The sequence below is a fragment of the Ambystoma mexicanum genome, chromosome 10 (assembly GCF_040938575.1).
Source record: "Ambystoma mexicanum isolate Mex_15411 chromosome 10, UKY_AmexF1_1, whole genome shotgun sequence".
Lineage (NCBI taxonomy): Eukaryota > Metazoa > Chordata > Amphibia > Caudata > Ambystomatidae > Ambystoma > Ambystoma mexicanum.
In genome coordinates this window covers 826,870,930-826,892,812 of record NC_090932.1, presented here as the reverse complement: position 1 = coordinate 826,892,812, position 21,883 = coordinate 826,870,930, and the positions used below count along the sequence as shown (strand labels likewise).

Sequence of the window (21,883 nt, the reverse complement as noted above, 5' to 3'; positions counted from 1 at the left end):
TTCTAGACAGTATCTCAAAATTACGTAAAATGGGTATCCTTCGGTGCCCACTTACAAACCTGGATCACAGCAAATGAGAAATTAGTGGTTAGCGATAAAAGGATGACAGTGAAATGAGTGAGTATTCAAACCTTGGAGATCCCCTGATGCTGGACAACTGGGGACTTAAACCAACAGACTGAGATTCATAGAAAGTTTTAAACATCTTTAAAAAGGGACCTCAGCGTAGTATACAAATTATGGGTTTATATAGTATATGTAAGCTTAACTGTGTTCAGTTGTGCTGAATTCAACGTGCTTGTATTCCACGTTAAAATATAACAACTATTTTTTTTTAACAAAAAAACAAAAAAACAAAGGGAGCTTGGATTGTGCCGCCAATTACCAAATGTATTATAGGTATATGTCGAATTTAAATTGAAAAGGTTTTACCCACCGTCCCCCTTTAAAGTGGACACACATGAACCCTCATCGAGGAGAAGTGGCAGGGTGCAATGAAGGAATTCAACCTCTCAGCAAAATCTCCTAAGAAAAATGAAAAGAAGGCACTGCTGTTTGCTCGAAAACATGAACAGCAAGGCTCAGCACGTGTCTCAAGTACAAAGAACTCACCTTGAGAACAGGGACGGTGTGTGACATATCCTCGATGAATTGCCGGGCTGACTCGGTCCTTCACATTCCGTGGGTTGATAAATGAGTACCCCACGTGGGCGATAAGGTTGACACTGATTATGAAAGTGCTTAGGAGCTGGGAGAACCTTGTATGAATCACCATATACATCACCCAATTATTATAATAATTATTATTGCACTGAAAGTACGTTTTTGATGTTGAAAGCCTTCACGATTTTCTGATGTATTTGTCTGGCCTGTGCCTCCTTGTGTACACAGGGCATTCTCTGAAATTGGATTCACCTGTAAATCAAGAAACTACCTAGAAAAGAGCAGATAAATGAAATGTGAACACATTCAGTCGGATTCCGTGTACCAACAGATGTTGTCTTGCTGTTTATTTCACAGTACAAGGTGAATAATTATGGCGTGCAGCCCTTCTATATGGGAGTGGAAAATGATGGGAGCGCGCATGGAGTCCTGCTGCTGAACAGCAATGCGATGGGTAAGTAGGCCATTTCCCTCGTTCCCATTCATTTGGCGTGAAAGGTGCAAGCCAATAGTTTTAATAAAAGCTTCCGCACATGCATAATAAGGACACGACTATATGCGTCACTCAAGTCTTATGCATTCCAGGCTAATTAGGGAAACCTCATCACAACATATGTCATACTATTGTGATGGATGAAACGTGTGTTCTTAAGAGATTGCTGCTAAAGAAATAAAACAAAAATGTTTGTGTGCTTCAAAGAAGGTACTCGTCCCACCATCATTTGTATAGCCTGCGTAAGCAGTCATTTTCCAATCCTTTGTGGGAAAACAAGGTTTAAAAAAAGGGTTTACAGATTTTTTTAACACATATTTTTCCACTCGAGTTGGGGAACAGAAACCAAGTTGCCCTTCTGCATGCGCCACCAGGACCACCTGCCAGCAAGTAATACATGCAGAACAGCATCTGATTGTGATACACAAGTCCGATCTATGAAAGTCTCTTCAAAACAGGTTCATCCCTGTTCCTCCAAAACCATCAAGGACCACATTGACTCCCTGGCTCCTGCCCATGCCAACTTCTGCAACCACTTCTTCACCACTGGAGTCTTCCCTTCACCCCTGAAGCACTCCCTTGTGCACCCTCTTCTTAAGAAACCCTCTGCTGACCCTTCCTGCACGGCTAACTATCGCCCAATCTCCATCACTCCTTTCCTGGCAAAACTCTTGGAAAAGCTGTCCATCGCCCAGCTCAATCGTACCACTGAATCTGTTGGTTGTCTCCATGATCATCAGTCTGGCTTCAGAGCTGCCAGAAGCATGGAAACTGCTCTCCTGAACATCTGTGAAGACCTGCTCTCCAACCACGATTCCAACACCCCCTGTGTCCTCATCTTACTCGATCTCTCTTCTGCCTTTGACACGGTCAACCATGTCATCCTGCTGAACCGTCTCCTGCTAAACTGGGGATCACTGGTTTGCACCTAGCATGGCTGACCTCTTTCCTCTCTGATTGACCCTCCCAAGTTCAACTAGTGTCCTTCCTCTACTCTAGCTCTATCTCTAGCTGTGGTGTTCCACAGGGGTCTAACCTCTCTCCCTGTCTGTTCAACCAATACCTGGCACTTCTTGCCCACTGCATTGCTGCGCTCCGCCCCAACTTCCAGTGCTATGGGGATGACACTCAGCTCAATTTCAGGCTACCCTCTGCCACCTCTTCTCCCTCTCTCATCTCTGACTGTCCGCCATCCAGGAGTGGTGTGCCACCAATGATCTCTGCCTTAATGCCAGTAAGACCAAGATTCTCCTCATCGGCCCACCCACACCCACGTTTCCTGTCACTCTCTTGCCGGTCTCTCTTGGCCCTCTTCCTGCTCTCACCTGTGAGGCAAAAAAACCTTGGGGTCATCTTCGACTCCACACTCTCCTTCTCTCCTCACATCTCTGACTCCTCTAAGAAATCACACTACCAGCTTTACCTCCTCAGAGGAAGTCTCCCTTTCCTCTCCTTCCCCCAGAAGCTCACTGTCTCCAGAGCTCTGGTTCTTGCTAGTCTGGACTATTGCAACAGTCTCTTTCTTTATCTGCCTGCTTCTACTCTCCGCCCTCTGCAACTCATCCAGAACAGGACTGCAAGACTTGTCCTTGGCCTCAAGCCCAGGGATCGTATCTCTTCAGGACTGAAATCTCTGCACTGGCTTCCAGTGGTTGCGAGGATTAAGTACAACACCCTCTGCATTTTCCACAAGGCCTTCTGGGGCTTAGGGATTCAATACCTTCAACTCTCTCTTCCTAAATATCTTCCTTCTCGAGCTCTTCACTCATCCGGCTCCAACTCCCCCAGGGTCAGTCGCTTCTCCAAGCAACGACTTGGTGGGAGATCTCTTTCTTCAGCTGGGGCCTCCCTCTGGAACAGCCTCCCTGCCTCCCTGAAACTTGAGGAGAATCATCTCTGGTTCTGGAAGCACCTCAAAACCTTTCTCTTTGCTTCAGCTTTTTCTCCTCGTCTCCCCTGCTGACTTCCTGGCTGAAACTGCACTGGTCACCTGGCCACCCCCTGAACTCGGTGCCCAGGTCCCCTCCCCCGTCAGTCACACACCTGCACTGCCTTCCTGGCAACCCCTGCACTTGGGGACTGTTTTCTATATCCCTACAGTGCCACTACCAGCACTTGACACCTGATGGCTGCACTTACCCCTGCACTTGCCACCTCCTGGCCTTACTTTTCATTATTGTTATTTATTCTATTTTCCCATGTACTACACTGTCCCATCCCCCTTGCCCCCCCCCGCACTTCCCCCTACCTCCTTCCCATGCACCTGCGCAATCTGAATGACACCTGGCCTAGTAGGATCGCTGTCTGTCTTCCCTCTGTTCCCCCTCCCTTGCCTTGTCGTGCCTTAAAACACTTGTGTATAGGTGCGTTATAAATGCCATATCACATCATATCATTAATGTATATTACTCAAACGGAATACTCCATTGTTTAACATATGGTAGAGCTGCCAACTTCCACTAAAATGCATATCAGGAGGCATTTGCACGTGTTGCACCATAAACTGCAAATACTGCATGGGAACCCAAGTTGCCAAGATATGCATGTATTTTTATATTTATGTGCACCTTGCAAAGAACAAACATTGCACTGAGGACTAAAGTACACTTAAGCTCACACGTTGCTGGAAGGTTTTTCACATATATTCAAAAGGGAATTAGGAATGTTCATTCATACTGACATATGGATATGCAATAAAATGTTTATGTAAAAAAGTGACTGTAGTGGGATCACTGCTACGTTTACTGCACTACCAAATGTAGAGCTTCAAAAACGATTTTTTTTTTTTAACTGCTTGGTTTGTTTTTTAAGGACATTTCCTACACAGCCAGCTATTGCAGTGTGCAGAAATACCACATGTAATATGCAATCCCCTAAAGAGACCTTTGCGACTCCATCATGCATAATATCTTAGGGATCTTCATGACTGAATCATGGGCACCCTTCCTGTTATAGCATGCTTGCTTCATGTGCTAACTGTAACTCTATTTGGTGGTTATATGGACACATTTATACTCAGGCAATTAAGTGGCATTCCTATGTTTTTTAAACATTGTTGAGCGAGTGTGAGTTTCCATAATGTAATTGTGTGTTATTATTGTGCTAGCACTACTTACAAATCAATGAGTCATACCAATAAAGCATTATAGTATTGTTATTATGTTGTATGACATTATCTGGCAATTAACACAGCTGCCGGTCGGTCTATTTATAGGTATCACCCCTCAAAATGTGCACAATACATAGAGTATTCCAAATGGGGATTTGCCATACATGTAGAAATCATTGAGACTGGACATATCCTGGTGCTCATTCCAGAGGATCACGACATGTGTTCAGTGCATTCTTGTTTTCCCTCTTGCAAGCGCAATACCTGCAACATGCCTGTAACTGGGTAAAAATAATGGCAGCATAAACACCTATTAATCTTGGTTCCTGTACTATGTATGCATACACATACTGGGTTTTATATAGCTCAGAATTGGCTAGGAGGCCCAATGGGACTGTGCAACAAGGGGACACAGTGATAGTATTCAATAACATGGATACAGTTTAAAGGGTACAACATTAACTCGAATATTTAAATGATATGGCGAGAAGGAACCCAGAGGCTTTCAGGTAAGGTGTATCGGTTGGAAAGCAAAAGTCTGGTTCTGAGAGGTTCCACAGATGGGCTTCATTTAAAGCTATATTTTCATGCATTTCAACATTTCATTCTTCCTACCTGAACTGCTAAGTCTCTGTGTTTGTATTAGTGATACACACTTGCTGACTAATAACTATCAGTCAGTTTTCTCCCCAAGTGTAGCATGCAGACAGCCACCATACAGGTGATGTATGAAGCGCTCCAAATCATGGATAAGGGTGACTCATGCCTTCTCGTCTTCCTTGACCTCTCGGCCACATTCAACACTGTTGACCACTACATCCTCCTCTCACTCGATGCTGACAGGATAGGGTTCTCTGGCACTGTCCTGAATTGGTTTACCACCTACCTCCTGGACGGACACCAGGCCATCCAGATGAACTTGTTTCATTATAACCAACTCACATTGTCCTGCAAAGTCTCACAAGGCTCTACCCTTTCACCAATCCTTTTCAACCTACAAATGAAGCTTGTGGGCACTCTCCTCAAAGATCCCAATATGTCCATCTACCAATACGCGGATGATACTCTGTTGTACATGAGTGTAAATAGTCAACAGGACAACAGTCTTCTCCGCAATTACTTACCCATAATCCAGCCCTGGATGTCTGCTGCCTACCTCAATCTTAACCCGTTCCAGACTGAATTCATCTTCATAAGTCTTCCCACTAACCTACAACTTGTTCAACGGGTGCCACAGTAAATTTAGAGAAAAAAACAAACATCCACAAATGTCAAATTTGGCATTGGAAAAAAACCGTAAAAATCTACTGTCGACAAGGAGAGCAGTGGTAGTGGGGGTGTCCCTGCTCCTCTTGATCGACAATATGGTACTTTGGGGGTTGCACGAGTGTCCCCCACTTCCATTGGAAGGAAAGTGGGAGACAAAGAAAATAAAAAAAATAGACATTTAAAAAGGACCCTGCGGCAGAAGTTCTGCCCCTCAATGGGGTGACGCAACTTGCATCACAGGGAAGGATCCATGTAGAGGAGCATCAGGTAAGTGAGGGTCGAGGGAGGTTTTAAGGGTAGAGGGTGCAGGGAGGGGAGATAGTGGGCCAAGGTCATGTACGTGATTATTTCCGTACAGGCATTTTGAATTTGTGATTTTTTAATTTGACATTTTCGTTAAGGAAATAATCACGTACATCCTTGTCCAACAATGGCTCAAAGATATGCGTCTAGTAGGGTTTGATCCCCCACTCTCAGATTTAGCCAAACCCTTTGGCTTTACCATTGACATCAGCCTGTCCTTCCAGAAACACAGAGCTAAGAATTCCCAAACTGCCTGTCTCCAAATGTCCAGCATTCACAAAATCAAATCCTTCATCACACCGCAGGATTTCTGGACCATAGAGCTGGTCTGTGTGGTCTTGCAAATCGATGGGAGAAATGGCCTCCTGATGGGGCTCCCAGCTGCGCACTTGGCTCCCTTAAAATCTGTCCACCACTCGGCAGCATATCTTATTATGGGTGCATGGAGATTTAACTGAATAACCCAGTCTTACGCAAACTACACTGGCTTCCTCCCCAGGCCAGGATACTATTGAAGACTACATGTATCATCTACAAAGCAGTCACAAATAACACATCAGCGTACCTAATGGCTAAGCTCCACATATGTGGTTGCACAGGCTCCTTGCACAGCAAATTGACGAACCGGCTTAAATCACAACTCGTCCACAAAGTGAGGGCCAGCATATAAACCTTCTCTTGTCACGTACCCAACCTCCTCAACTCAATCCCAGTATCAGCTCCGAATTCCCCAACAAAATCTCCAATTTCCCACATCTCTAAAAACATGACTTTTCCCACAACACCTAACCAGGGACTAATCCCATTGGATGCACATATTATATGATATGATATGGCATTTGTAACGCGCCTATACACAAGTGTTTCAAGGCGCGACGAGGCAGGGAGAGGGAAAACAAGGGGAGGACAGACAACGATCCTACTAGTGAACAATTAAGTGAAACAAACCAAACTCCTTCCTGTAGGGAACATATTAATGCACAGTCTGCATAAAGTGACAGCTAAAGCAGGCATAGGGACAGTGAGCTGTGTCATATGCTCTGCTAGTCATGGTATAATATAATGGTAATTAAAAAGTGAAGAAGGCCAAAACAGCATTGTTTGCTGGCAAAGCCAGACCAAGCATAACTGAGAGCTAGATAAGTTGTGCGGGTATTGGCTGCAAGGTTTAGAACCGGATAATATTTTGTTTGAAACCACAAAATCAGTTCTGCAATCACATTGGACAAAATAGCAGAAGTCTAGCAAGGAAGCATGCACAATAAGGTGCAGAAAGAAGTTATCTTGACCACAAATCAGCACCAGCAAGGGGAACTTGACCTCTAACTCCTCTGCCGTCACTGTGTGTCAAAATTCTTTGTGTCAGTCGACAGTAGAGCCCCCTTACCCCCTCCCTCTCCAACCGACTGCCAAGGATGAGGAAAATCATGAAGGATAATAAACATGTGAGCTGGCAGAGATTAAAAGGGGGAATAAATTGGAGAAGCAGCTTCAGGGACCAAGACACCCACTGAAAGCAGATTCCTAGCATTGACAGTGACTTGTGAAGCCCTCCATCCATGCTGCGACTCCCATCAAGACCACGCATCCAGACCCGCAGGCTGAGACCCCTCCCGCCCCTGCTCTCTTGATGGACAATTTTCATATATGTGAACCGGCCCCCGAGGGCTCACATTTACCCTGCTAAACAGCCAAATTACTCCATAGCCTCTGGGGCGGGGGGTGCACTGGTAAAGCATTGCCACCCCAGCAGGACACAGATCCCATTGACTTCAGCGGATCACACATCCACTGGAACCCATTTAAGTGTTCTGGGCTGTGCAGCGTGGGCCCGAACCTCCCAGTGGGAATTAGTATTGGCTGCGGGTGATTGTCGCCCTCTCCAGGTCAGATTGATCTTAGTGTGAATTTCCCCTCTGCAAACAGGACCACCTTCTCTCTGTAGGAACATTGTCCTCTTATCTTCTCTACATGTGCTGACAATACTGGGATCATGCTATTATTGAATAAAAAGAGCTTAGCCACAAGTTCTTTCATTCATATCTGCCTCTTGTAAGTTGATTGTTGGAGGAACACTACCAGGTTGCAGTTTAACACTTTGAACACTGAAATGTTAGTAGTATTTAGTGTACTAGATTGCTGTTTTAGGCCGGTGCCTGAAATCTGTCAAATAAGAAAGAGATTTTGTCATTATCCTGGATGATACTTTAGCTCTCACTACTCAAATGGGTTCAGTCTATATCTTGGTTGCGGTATCCGGTCATTTTTGGAAAACTTATTTTCGAAACACCATTTTGTCGAAAACATTTTGCCGAATGTTTTTTTTCAAATGTATTATTTTTTTATTTTATATGTTTTTTTGGGTTTTGTAAGTTAAAAAAAAAGTGTTTTAAAAAAGGGGGTTTGGGGGGAACCCCCATTTAAAAAAAAATATTTAAAAAAAATGAACATTTGAAAAAATATTTTTGGGCAAAATTGTGTCGAGAAAATGACATTCGAAAATATGCCATTCGAAAAAATCACTATAAACCCTTGGTTGCTTTATCTTAACATAATATTGTCAGAATATTATACATGTTCATGTTACTTGCCACTATGCACCATTGCCATCTATGCTGGTTCTTGTCACTGCAATCTCTCTAAATAGCTCATCAGAAGGTTGCTGCAGGTTCTGAATTTAAATGCCCACCTGATTCCATATACTACATTTCAAGCCAAAATCACGCCTGTTCTTGGGTGCATCAATGAGTTTTCTGTTGAGGGCTGCAGCTCCTTAAGGCTTCTTCCATTACATTGTTTATAGTGATGAGCAACATTTTTATAATATTCCCTTACTACTCCATACATTATCAATGTATCTATTCATTTATTTGTCTGAAAATTAGAAAAATCATCTTCCAACTATTAACATATTCCACATAAAGGCAAATTACTAGATTGCCAGAAAACCCACCGGTAGGTGGAGGGTTACTGCCAACCCCGTAATACTGTTACTTATTTATTTATTTAATGTGATACAGTCTATTTAATAAACTTTACACATATTAATAAACAAGCATCATATATAGATTAAACTTCCGAGAACAGAATAGCATCAATATGACACTAATATAACATTATAATGATAATGAGCTATTTACATATATAAAATCAATCTCAAAGCTCAAGGCTCAGATAGCATATAAAATGACAAATAAAGAAGGTGCTGAGAAGAGGGGGAACAAAGGGCCGGGGCAGTTACAGTTATAGATTACGAGTGCTGATTTCAGATCTGAATATTCAATATTTCTTCTATCTTAGTCCAGATATTGAAGAGAGCTATCATTTCTCGCATGCTCTCAGAGTTCATGCAGTGATGCCAGAATAATGGCGTTCCAATTGATGCTGGATTATGGGCGAACTTTCCCAGGTGACAATGGATTACGTCAATCATAGTGCCGCATTCTGTCAAAACATGTCTTGCTGACTCTAATACTTTGTTTCCTTCACACAGTCGACAAGTGCGCTGTTCCAGTGGTAACTGCTGTCTTCTGCGCGTAACCAGGAGAATAGGCAGTTGGTCCATCCTTAACAAAAGGATAAATCGTCGCAGTTTTTTTGCGGGACATAGTATGAGATACCCTTGGGGTTGCAAGAATGAGTATAGCCTATACTGAACAAATGCGTAGCTTTTCAACGCGCTAAGGTGAGCGAAGTTCTCTAGCCAATCCCACATTTCTACCCTCTTGTCGAGTGCATTTTGAACTTGCTTGGTATATGGGCCAGCTCGCCAGGTCCATCCTATGTTAGCAAGAAGTTTTATCATCGTCGCATATGGAGACTGAGGTTTTTGTTTCTTGCACAATTCTTGGGAGATGGTAAGCAGTAGAGGGTTAGCTGTTGAACTGCGCATTTTCAGAAAGTTACCCAATCTCCTTTTCATGACGATCGCCCTCATAGAGGGTAGCCCTAGTTCTTGCCATCGGGACTCCCGGGGACAGGCCAAGTATGCGACGCCAGAATTTCCCCTCGATGACTTGAAGCCAGCTGAGATCTAGGTCAAAAAGTGAATCCAGTCCATAAGTCATCATAGGGATGAATACCTGTATGTATAATTGGCGCGTACCCCAGAGTGTAAATCCTCCTTGCTGATTGGTAAAGTTGGCTATTAAAGATGTTATTTGTGCTGCTCGCATTGTACGTGAGAGCTTAAGAGCCCCAAAATCCCCATTGGGCTCAAAATCAATACCTAGATAACGGTAGAGTGGGGCATATGAGATCAGGTTGTTATTCACCCTAAGGTTCACGCGGGACACTTTTTTGCTAGTAAATCTCAGTACCTTGGTTTTGTCTAGGTTAATAATGAGACCATTAGATTCGGCATACTCCCATAATGCAACGGCTGATCTACGTAAGCCACTAATAGTGTGGTCAAAAATGACCAAATCGTCAGCATATGCCATGACGGTACAGGCCGAGTCCCCGATTTTAGGGGGGCAATTATGAGTAGAAGTTAGAGCAAGCGGAATATCATGCACGTACAGATTGTACACTAGGGGGGAAGTCACACAGCCCTGTTTGACCCCCCTATTTTGATATACCTTGCCGGTCAGATGTCCCTCTTGGTCCAATTTTAACCTGACTGAGGTATTCTGATGTAACAATCTAAGAAAATATAGTACACCAGCAGGGCAGCCTAAAGCAGCCAGTTTAGACCATAGGCGTTCTCTAGGTACCAGATCAAAAGCTGCTTTAAAATCGATGTATAGTGCATATAACGGTGGCTCATCTCTTTTACGGGCTCTTGCTCTTAATAAATTCATTCTTCCATTACATTGTTTATAGTGATGAGCAACATTTTTATAATATTCCCTTACTACTCCATACATTATTAATGTATCTATTCATTTATTTGTCTGAAAATTAGAAAAATCATCTTACAACTATTAACATATTCCACATAAAGGCAAATTACTAGATTGCCAGAAAACCCACCGGTAGGTGGAGGGTTACTGCCAACCCCGTAATACTGTTACAGCTGCCTAAAATCCCGGTGCTACAGGGATATCACTGTTGGCCGCAGTACGGTTAGTTTCCATTCCCATGGAGTCGCAAAGGACTCCATGGGAATGGGAAACCTGAAACACTGACAACTTTGTTAACAGTGCCAGTGCTTCAGTGAAAAACATGCCGGTAGGGGCCTGAACTCCTGGAAGGTCAGGCCTGCCAGTAGTTTAGTGCCCTTACTGGCATACTTATAGTTGGCTTTGCACTGCCAACAAACACGTTGAACCCAGACTAATTCACAGAGCGGTGCACAGTGTATTATTGCAGAGCAAAGTGACTTTAAACTGTAAAAGTACTTCTTGCACTGTGCTAAATGGGCCAAATTAAAAAGGAAAAAAAAAGGACCAGGTCCGCTCTACTTAGTAATGCATTGCTGTGGAGCGATTTAACATAGAGAACTTTTTAATAGGAAGGAAGTACTTATGTTCTGCTGGTGCAGAAAGTACTAGGAAGAATATATTGCATCTAAATATAGTCAGAAGGTTGGATAGTACTAGTAAAAAACACAGAAAGCTGATGATTGCACACAATGGAATATTAGAGAAGAAAGATGTCTTCTACATGTACATGTAATCAATTTAAAAAACGGCATACATGTTTTAGTTGGTAATTGCTTAGCATCTATACTTGTAGCTTGGGTTCATCATTATAAACTCACAAAAAAAGAAATAAAACATGCATTAAATAGCAAAACAAGTATTACATTTAGGGCAACGCAAATAGAACATTCTACACTGGTCCATATGTTACTCTTTCACAGCCCTTCTGAAATGATTAAACCATTTTCCTCATGAAGCAGGTCTGTGATAAAAACTGCAGTGCATAGAAAATAACACCAACTGACCATTTCACTGATCCATACACATAGTCAAACCTTCTTCATAATACAGCTCAACCCTCACATGAATTGCTCTGCTTCAAAATGTACTTAGTCAGAGATCCACATTTAAATGGTTCTCTGAAAAGACTATGCACATTTTGATGAATGGTCATTTAAAAAGAGAGAGGTGTGATCCTGCTTGACGATCCCGGAAATTGTCCGAATGATTTGAAGGATGCATTGGTTTTGTAATATTTGTGTAAATGCTAAAAGCAAATACAAAGCAATTATTTGGAGAGCATGTAACAGCATGTCTCCTACTATGCCAAGGTAAGAGCTTGAGTGTGTAAAAATCAATACGCGTGTACCTCCCAATATCAAAACTGAAGTCAAATGATGGATACAATTAAAATGAATTACCAAATATCCTCAAGGCGTATTGTTAAGTAGGACTCTAAAATGTGTGCTGAAATGCGTATAATCCAAATGCAACAGAAAAATCCCTTTACTAATGTCTGTTCTCTAATCTGTAAATGGGACTGACATATTAACACAGAAAGCAGTGAACGCATCCGAGAGTCCATTGTGAGTAAAAATTGCATCAACATGGCCACCACCCTTGATCGGCACCGGTGTGCCTCCAAGGATTGCCTAGCAACCAGGTTGCATTGCGCCTAATTGGGTCACAGCTTCTTCTTCTCCACCAATCCAATGCCGGCATTCGACTAAGCAAAGGCCCCACTCTTAAGACTCCTGTCTAGGCCTTTTCATTCATAGCAGATTCCATCTGCAGCGTAAGGAAGCCTGCAAGCCGGGCTGGGGGTGTGGGTGGGTGAGGGCTTTTCAAGCACATTCACAGAAGTTCCGCCATCCGGTAGCTATGTGTGGTGAAATCCAGCTGCATTGACCAAGTACAACATAAAGTAGGCTGGGGATGAGGTAAAGGTTTTTAGTCCTAATCTGAAAAGAATACCAAAAGCATGCAAGGCAACCAGTTTGCATTGCACTTCGTTGGCTCATGGCTTCCTCTTCTCCACCAATCCGATTCTGGCAGGAGACTAAGCCAGCCACTCACCCACAGGCCCCACTCCTAAGGCTACTGTCTTGGCCTGTCCGGGTAGAGGAGTTCACAAAGGTTTTCTTCCTTTTGATCTCCCCTCTTTGCAACATGAGGCAGCAGATACCAACTCGACCTGGTTCCCCTGGACTCACTCTGCCTGCAAGTGTTCAGAATGATGATGCAGTCCTGCAATGCAGCTGGTGCACAAAGCTACTGTGCCCATTGACTGCCATGCTATCTGCAAACCATCAAGTTAGTGATGGCTGATCACCTCCACTGCCACTCCCACTATCAACTCTAAACATGACCTCTGCCTTCTCACTATGCCTTCTCTCATCCTTTATACCTTTTCTTCATTGCATTTGTGCCCTGCTTTTGACTTCAATCCTAGGTGCTGTGCTTTTTAACATCCTGCACTCCAAATTGAATTGCCTTTTGAGTCATGTTATTTGAGTTTCAAACCATTGGTGCTGTGCTTTTAACATCCTGCACTCCAGATTGCATTTTTTATGTATTAATTTATTGTTTATTTGTATAGCACCTATACACAGATGAGTGTTTCAAAGCGCTCAAGGAGGGGAGGTACTAGTGGGAAAAGAAACAACAGTCATTCAGAGCCCTTGACTTTCTGAATGATGCAGGCCTTCACAGAGCAGGGTAAGTGCAGAAATAAGTGCAAATAGTACATATAACAGTGAAGATAACTCTTTCATGTCTGATAACAGTCCTTAGTTTTTCAAAGTGCCTAACACACATATGGTAAAGGTGGGTGGGGGGGCAGGGTAGAACAGGGTAGGCTACTATACAATGCTAAAATGAAGTGGATCATACAGTTATATAGCGGCATGATGTAAATACAGTGGAGGAGGGTGGGTGGGTGAGAGGGGAAGTGAAGAGAAGTGTAGGAAATGTAGACTACTGGGCATTACTATGCTCTGAGTAGTTAGGCAGTTTTTAAGGTACAAGGAAATGGGCAAGTAGGGTGGAGGGGAGAGGAGGATTGGATGGGGGTTGAAAAGACAAGGGGGGACAATACACCAACAATACAAGGAGGACAGAAGAAGAGGAGAGTGCTAACAGAAAGGGTGGGGTAGGGTATGTAGGGTAGGGAGGAGGAGAAACAAGGGGCAGGAAGTACAGTCTAAAAATTACACACCTAAATTTGAGTTTTGGCAGGGCAGATGCAAACACATGCAGCAGCTGGGCACAGCCAAATTCAATTGTTGGCAGTACAGGTGGAAAAACATGCAGTAACTAGGCACAGCTAAATTCGATTTTGGCAGGACAACTGTGAAATCAAATGCAGCAACTGGGCACAGCCAAACTCGATTTTGGCAGGACAACAGTGAAAACACATGCAACAGCTAGGCACAGCTAAATTCAAATTTGCAGGACAAGATGGAAACCCAATGCAGCAACTGGGGACAGCTAAATTCGATTTTCTGGCAGGACAACAGTGAAAACACATGTAGAAACTGGGCACAGCTAAATTCGATTTTGACAGGACAACAGTGTAAAACAGATGCAGCAGCTGGGCACAGCCAAATTCAAATTTGGCAGGACAAGGTGGAAACAGAATGCAGCACCTAGGCACACCTTAATTCGATTTTGGCAGGACAAGGTGGAAACTGAATGCAGCAACTAAGAGTGAGAGGTGGGACAGTCACAGGTGTGGAGGAAGAGGGTCGATGAAGTTAGTTGAGGGACTAACCTTCAGAGAACTGTTAGATGCTCCATTGTTTTCAAGTGTCCAGTATGTGTGGAGTTCTCCTCAGCCTCCATGTGCAAGTGGGGGGTGTAGGAGAGTTCCCATAGACCCGGCCAGGCAACAGACAGGAGAACAGACAGGGCCTTAGAAACTGGGCCTTTGAGGAGGTGGACAGCTAAAGCCTGCTGGTCCCAATTGGCCAGTTTACTTTCTGGATGACCAATAGGATTAAAAGAAGGCAATTGGGAGTCACTCCTAGCAGCCTTTACAGGCCATCTTGAAATTGCTGTGAGGACGGCAAGAAAAGGCACAACAGATAGAAAATCTTTACCCCACTCGAGGCGATAGAGACATGTTAATTGTCATTGCATTTTGAGCAGTGTTATTTGAGTTTCAGACCTAGGTGCTGTGCTTTTTAACATCCTGCATGCCAGAATGCATTGCATTATGAGCCCTGTTATTTGAGTTTCAAACCTAGGGGATGTGCTTTTTAACATCCTGCACGACAGCTTGCATTACATTTTGAGCTCTGTTATTTGAGTTTCAAACCTAGGTGCTGTGCTTTTCAACATCCTGCACACCAGATTGCATTGCATTTTGCGCCCCTCCTGTAACCACTATACTGCCTTTTGAGCTGGATCAGAACTTGCAGTGCAGCCTCTCCTCTTTCCTTTAATTATCCTCTGCCACCCTTATGGCACTCACCATCTCTCCTACCTTCTCCAACTAGTACAATGCCACCTACCCTCCCTCTCTTACAAAGTCTAGAAGAAAAAAGCACAAACAAGACATACTGAAAGCCAACCCTGGCCTACCCATCGCAGACACCTATGTCAATGCAACTTCCAGAGAGGTCTTTACCGACATCCTTTTCTCTGTCCCTTCTCCAGATCTTTGGACTCCTCATCTCATCTCCACTCTTCTCCCTTTTACATCCTCGCCCATTAATGGTGGTACCAAGTGGGAAGTCCTCTTGGCTGGCTTCTCATCATCACGCTGCATCATTAATGTCTACACACAGGCACTATCTTGGTTCAGGGTCCTCAACCTAACCTCTTCCTCTTTGACCGGTGCCTGCCGTCCCTCATTAACTTCCCTCCTTCACCTGCCTCTCCCTCTACCACTATATCTGACCCTCCCCCTCTGACTGGTGCATTACGTCCCTGAACTCCACCTCAGAAAATCTTCTAAGGTGGAGGGCTCATTCATCTGGCTACTCTTAATGCCCACTCTGCCAACAAACACTCCGCCAACATCAGCCTCCTTCTTGAAGACACTGACCTTGACATTCTCGCTCTTACCGAGGCATGGTTCAATGCCAGCTCAGTCAATACTTTTAAATCCCTTCTCCCTGATGACTTGAAGATAATTTCCAAGCCACAATGTCATCGTGCTGGCAGTGGGGTTGTCTTAATCTTCCCTGATTGGGTTCCTCCCTCCGTCTTACACACCCAGCTCTCCTCTTGAGAGAATGGTATGCAAGTTGGTCATCTTTCCCTCCTGCCCTCTGACCATTGCAACTATCTACAGGCCCCCCAATGCTACCATGCTATTCCTCTCTGAATGGGCTGATCTCTGTTCCTCCCTACTCTCTACCAATTCCAATCTACTCATGGGAGATTTCAACATCCAATTGGACTCCCCTGTCACAACAGCCACTCTCACAGCATCCACTCTCTTCCTTGACATCTGCACTTGTCTATCCCTCTCCATTCTCCCTTCTACTCCAACCCACTTGGCTGGACACACTCTGGACACCCTCATACATTCTTACCTCTCTCTTTCCAAACCTCTGGTCACTCACTCTCTTGGTCAGACCATTCTCTTCTCTGTCTTGGGTCCCCTCGGTTCTCTGACCGCACTTTGAAAGCCCTGCTAATTACGTTCACAGACATCTGTACGATGAAACGAGTGTCAGCTGCTGCCTTCACATCCACCTTCACCCCCCCCCCCAGACTCTACCACTGATTACGCTCTCAGCAGCCTCCATTTGGCCATTACCAACACTCTTGACCTCCAAACATAATACCTGGTATGACTCTGAACTTGCAGCCCTGAAACACAAGTGCAGATCTGCAGAATGGATGTGGCAAACCTCAGGCTCATCCTCTGACAAACGGGCCTGGCACTTGGGTCTATATCTGTAACCCTGTACCCTACAGTCCCCCAACCTGCACTTTTGGACACTTATTGTCTGCACTTACCCTTGCACCTGCAACCTGCTGGCCGCACTTCTTGTTATTGTTTTGATCCCATGTACAGCACTACACCCTCCCCTTTCTCCTGGCACTTTTCCCATCCCCCGCCCCTGTACTTGCACAATGTCAATGTCACTTGACCTAGTAAGATTGTTGTCTCTGTCCTCCCGCTATTCCCCCTTCCCTGCCTCGTCGTGCCTTGAAAAACTTGTTTATAGGCACCCAACAAATGCCATATCATATCAATACAGAATCTCCATCCATGCCAAGAAAAGGGCCCACATCCAGGCACGGGTAGTTGGTTCATCCAACAACATGGCCGAAATCTGCAGGGAACTAGCCAAACCTTCCACAGTCTCCTCCTCCGCTGTTCATTCCCAGGCCCTCTGCAACACACTGGCCACACATTTCACCACTAAAACTCTGGGCATCCTGAGCACCCTTGCTACCATCCTGCACAACCCTCAATCTCTACTCTGCCTTTGACGCAGTCAACCATTCTATCCTCATACAGCAGCTCCATGATACTCTTGGTATCTCAGAGTGGGCACTTGAGTGGCTGACCTCCTTCCTAACTGACCATTTGTCCCAGGTCATTTTGGGCACCTTCTCCTCACCTACTTCCTTCTCCACTTGTGGTGTGCCCTAAGGCTCAAACCTCTCATCCTTGCTTTTTTACACTTATCTTGCTCAGCGGGTACTCCTCATTTCCTCCTTCTCTGCCAACTTCCAGTGCAATGCAGATTGCACGCAACTCTTTTAAAATTTCCTGTTGACCCTCTTGCATTTTCTATCATCCCCAAATGCCTATCTGCCATCCAGTCCTGATGTACTTCCACCAATCTCTGCCTGAATGGCAGCAAGACTGAGATCATTGCCATTGGGACCACTGCTCCCTCTTTTTCCCCTCACTCTGGCCATCCTCTATGGGATCTCCCCTGCTCCTTCGTCTGAAGCCAGAAACCTTGGAGTCATCTTTGACTACTCCCTCTCCTTCCTCCCTCACACTCAGGCCATTACCAAGAAATCCCACTTTCAACTTTTCCTCCTCAAAGGAATTCTCCCTCTTCTCACTTTCCCTCAGAAGCTCAATGTTACCCGAGCCCTGCTTCCCTCTAGGTTTGACTACTGCAACAGTTTTCTCCTGAATCCACCTTCTTCCACTTTATGACCACTCCAGCTAATCCAGGATAGGGCAGCACAACTTATCCTTTGCCTTAAGCCAAGGGACCGCAGCTCTCATGCCCTAAAACTCTTCACTGGCTCCTGGTTGCTGCACAGATTAAATTCAAATCCCTCTGCATCATCCACAAGGCTGTCTGGGACCTGGAACCATGCTATCTGCAACTTTCTCTTACCACATACTCTCCCTCTAGACCTCTACATTCCTCTGGCACCAACTCTCTGTGTATAAAGCATTTCACTAAACAGAGGGCTCGAGGTTGATCTCCTTCTTCAGCTGGCTCCCTCTTTTGGATCAGCCTCCCCCTTCCTCTTTATCTTGAGCAGACTTTCCTCTACACCTCCTTCTTCTGTTCTTCCTTCCTCTGCTAATCTTACAGTTGCTGTGATTGGTGACCATGGCCCTTATGTATCCTTCGGGGTCCTGGCCTCCCACACCCAATCACCCCAGCCTCTGACTACCTCACAGCACTTACCTCGGCACCCACCGACCTTCGTCCTGATGGCTTGCACTATCTACCCAGTGCGGCTCTGGGCCCTTTAGCAGTTACCTAACTATGCACTTCATCTGCTGCTCACCCGCAAGCATGAACATTCCAGCATCTACCCCCACTCTCACTTCCCCTCTTTTCTCTGTACTTGCACATTCTGAATAATCACAAGGCATAGTAGGTGTGTCTATATTATATCTTTCAATGCATTTATTATTTTCAATTCCATTTTCCCTTCCTGTTGCCCTGTGGGTGCTTCGAATCTGAATTGACTAACTGTATAAGCGCCTAACAAATGCACAATAAATAAATAAATAGATACAAAAAGTAATAGAAAAAACACATAATTTCCCTCATGCAGAGCAGCCTAATGGGATTTCTATTTATCTTCACAGTATAGACATTAAAATGCAATATGTATGACACACAACATATCTTGGCCATTTGTTTTGCGCGGTTGCTCTGCTGAGAAGAGTTGTAAGGTTCCATGGTGGTTTGAATTTATGAGATGTGCTGTGTGCTGTGATACACTGTATACTGCATATGTGATATCACTAATATTGTACTGCCTTGACTATGGCTGTCTTCTGTTTGGTTCTCTCTTTATTGGCTTGCTCTTCTTTTTCTTCTTCTCTAGACATCTCCTTTTTGACATTCAATCCCTGTCCTTTATCTAATGTCCTCTGCGTATCATTTTTAAGTGCCTTAACAGTCTCACCTTTCAATCCCTAAGCCTCCTTGCACCCTAACCTCTGAAACTCTGTGTCCTTAAATGTTTGCTCTTCTTCTCTCCATCTAATTGTTTTCCGGCTTCAAGATACCTTCCATTTTTTTCTAATAACTAAACTTCTCTCTCTTATTTCGGATAGTACTTTATTTTCTCCAGTACCATTTGGCTTGATATATCTTTGTGTAAGTCTTTAGTGAAAGTGCTTTATAAACACCAATACATACAAATACAAATCCCACTGAACAGCTTCGGGAATCATTTCCTTAATCATGTTGGTAAATTGGTTGAATTCTCTAAGGTGATGTCTATTAAATGTTCTTACTTTATCGGTTCTTTGTTCACCCTGGAATAGTGATACCATTGCAAACTTGGTAAACAGATCAAATTCAAGACAACGATGCCTCATATTGATTAACATGGGTTTTGCTATCATCTATCTATAAAGTTAAACATTCAATATTTCAGTGAATGCAGTTCATTTGGGTATTGACAGATATTTTATGGGATGGAGTTTAACGTTATATCCACACATTTGACAGACACATTTGACAGATTATAGTTCTGAATGGTTCTATTTGCCAAAGGCAGGTCTGGAGTGATGGGTGTTTTAATATTGCATAGCTGTATATTTCAGTGTGAGGAGTTTGCCATGCTTGATCAGTGTAATGAACTGAGATTGATTTGTGGAGTACCTGGTGTGGCGTGAAAAATCTGGATGTGAGTGAAGTGAGATATGGTATTATGGCACACATTTATCTGCTCAGTCTGCACCGTATGAGCGCAATTATAGCCTAACACAATTAGAGTTAAATGAACCCTCTTGGATTCATCCTGCATGTCTGCTCATGCATGACCATGCATGAGGGACCATTCTATTGCAGTGGTGGTTTCCTTCATCAAGCTCTTAATGTTCCTCCAATTAGTTTAGGGGTGTGAGGAAAGGGTGGGGATAAAGGGATCGCAGAGGCCAGCACACAAGTGACATGCTCTTTAAAGCACCAACTTTACATTGAGATGTGAAAATGTACACACGAGTAACATGCATCTGAATTTGAAGTGTAGGTCACATTTCACAGAACCTTTGTGAATTGTATGTCTCGGGTGGATAGCTCACGGGCAACACACTCACCTAGGAAGCAAAATGATGCGCAGCAAACCAGGTTCGATCCCCGCATTCGCGCTTAGAAACATCTGGGTATTAAGCGCATTATAAATAACCAATTACAATCAACATTAGGATGTCTCTTAGGGTGAACGGGCATATGTCAAGCAAAAGGGTGGTGATGTGGGATACAGTTGGTAACATCAGTGTATTTTATTCAGGTCTAAATGTACATCAATTGTGGGTGCTTTTTATGTTCCAGGAAGGGTTTCCTTTATTGAATATAGCAATAGGTGTGAATTATTCTCAGCAATTCAGTAATTTGTGAAGTCATTTGTGGGCCGATCAATATGTTACCGATTGTTGCATTTGTATTTCCATTCATGTTTTCATTATTGATGGCACATGTGATATTTGGTGTAACAGTGCCTGAACTAATGGGATGTGTGTTCACACAAAGGTACTCATGAACTGCTTAATTCTGTTTTTTGAATTGACAAGAACATCTAAAGTTAAAATGAATTTAAGTGCAGGGAAGTGAGAGGAAGTAAACGATACATAGAAGTAAAGAAGCAGAAAGTGATAGAAAGACTTAAAAAGTAAGATTGCAAGTGAAATAAAAGAGAGCGAAAGGATGAGTGACAATGAGAAAGAGATCAAGAAAGTAAAAAAAGACAGACTGTCAGCAAATGAGCAAGGCTTCAGAGGAATAGAGACAGGTAATAAGAGAGGGAGAGAAAGAGAGAGAGAGGGGGAGAGAGAGAGAGAGAGAGAGAGAGAGAGAGAGAGAGGGAAAATGGAAGAGAGAATGAGAGAGATTTGCATACTTTAAAGTAGCTGATTTAGTTCAGTTTATTCATTTGTATTGCGCGCCAGACCCGAGGGTAAGAGGGCGCAGGAGCAAAGATTATTCTCAGCTTAGTTACAATGCTGTCCAGTAGTTACAGTGAGTACATTGGTTGGAACAGTTACAATAGAGGCCGTGATATACATTTTAAAAAACATACATATTTACATAGTTTACAGTGGCATGGTAGGTTAGGCAGTCAATTAACAGTCATTGTGTTTTATCCACTGGACATAGTTATGTCTAAAGTGGGTGTAGGATTGAGGAGTTTTTAGGGAGGGCGGTAGGGAGTTCCAATGTTGGGCTGCTTTCACCTGAAAGCTGTTGCCGCCTGTTTCGGTTCGTTTGAACCTGGGAACTGTGAGCAAATGTGCATTTGAGGTCCTAGTAGGTCTGTTAGGGGTATATACATTTATTCTGTTGACTAGGTAGCGGGGGCAGCATTGTTGAGGCATTTATGAGTTAGGGAGGCTATATTTAGCATGATTTTGTCTGAAATGGTAAGCCAATTATGAGCTCTCCTGATATTGGAAATATGTTCTCTCTGTTTGTGGAAGGAGAGGGAGGAGTCAATGTATATTCGTAATGTTTTCACTTCTTTGGCTACCTTGATCGGGTTCCCGTAAATGATGAAGCTGATGTATTTGTGATCCAATTTGGTGACGTTGGGGGTGGAACCGAGGATGATGAGTTTGGTCTTGTCATCATTCAGGCATGGACTATGAGAAGCCATCCATGCATGGATGATGACGTGGACCCTGTTCACCAAGGCCAAATCATGGTTGTAATCTCCCGTCAACGGGATGAGGATCTGGGTATAATCGGCATAGTTAGTGTCGGTGATACCCAGCCCATCGAGATC

General features: G+C 43.9%; 1 protein-coding gene across 1 annotated transcript in view; it reads left to right on the top strand.

Annotated features, from left to right (window-relative positions):
* The window catches only part of SI (sucrase-isomaltase), a 1,019,699-nt gene that overhangs the window by 421,596 nt on the left and 576,220 nt on the right, over positions 1-21,883 (top strand). The window contains exon 28 of the mRNA XM_069618482.1: positions 1,021-1,117. Coding sequence (XP_069474583.1) covers positions 1,021-1,117 — 97 coding nt within the window. The remainder of the gene's footprint in view (positions 1-1,020; positions 1,118-21,883) is intronic.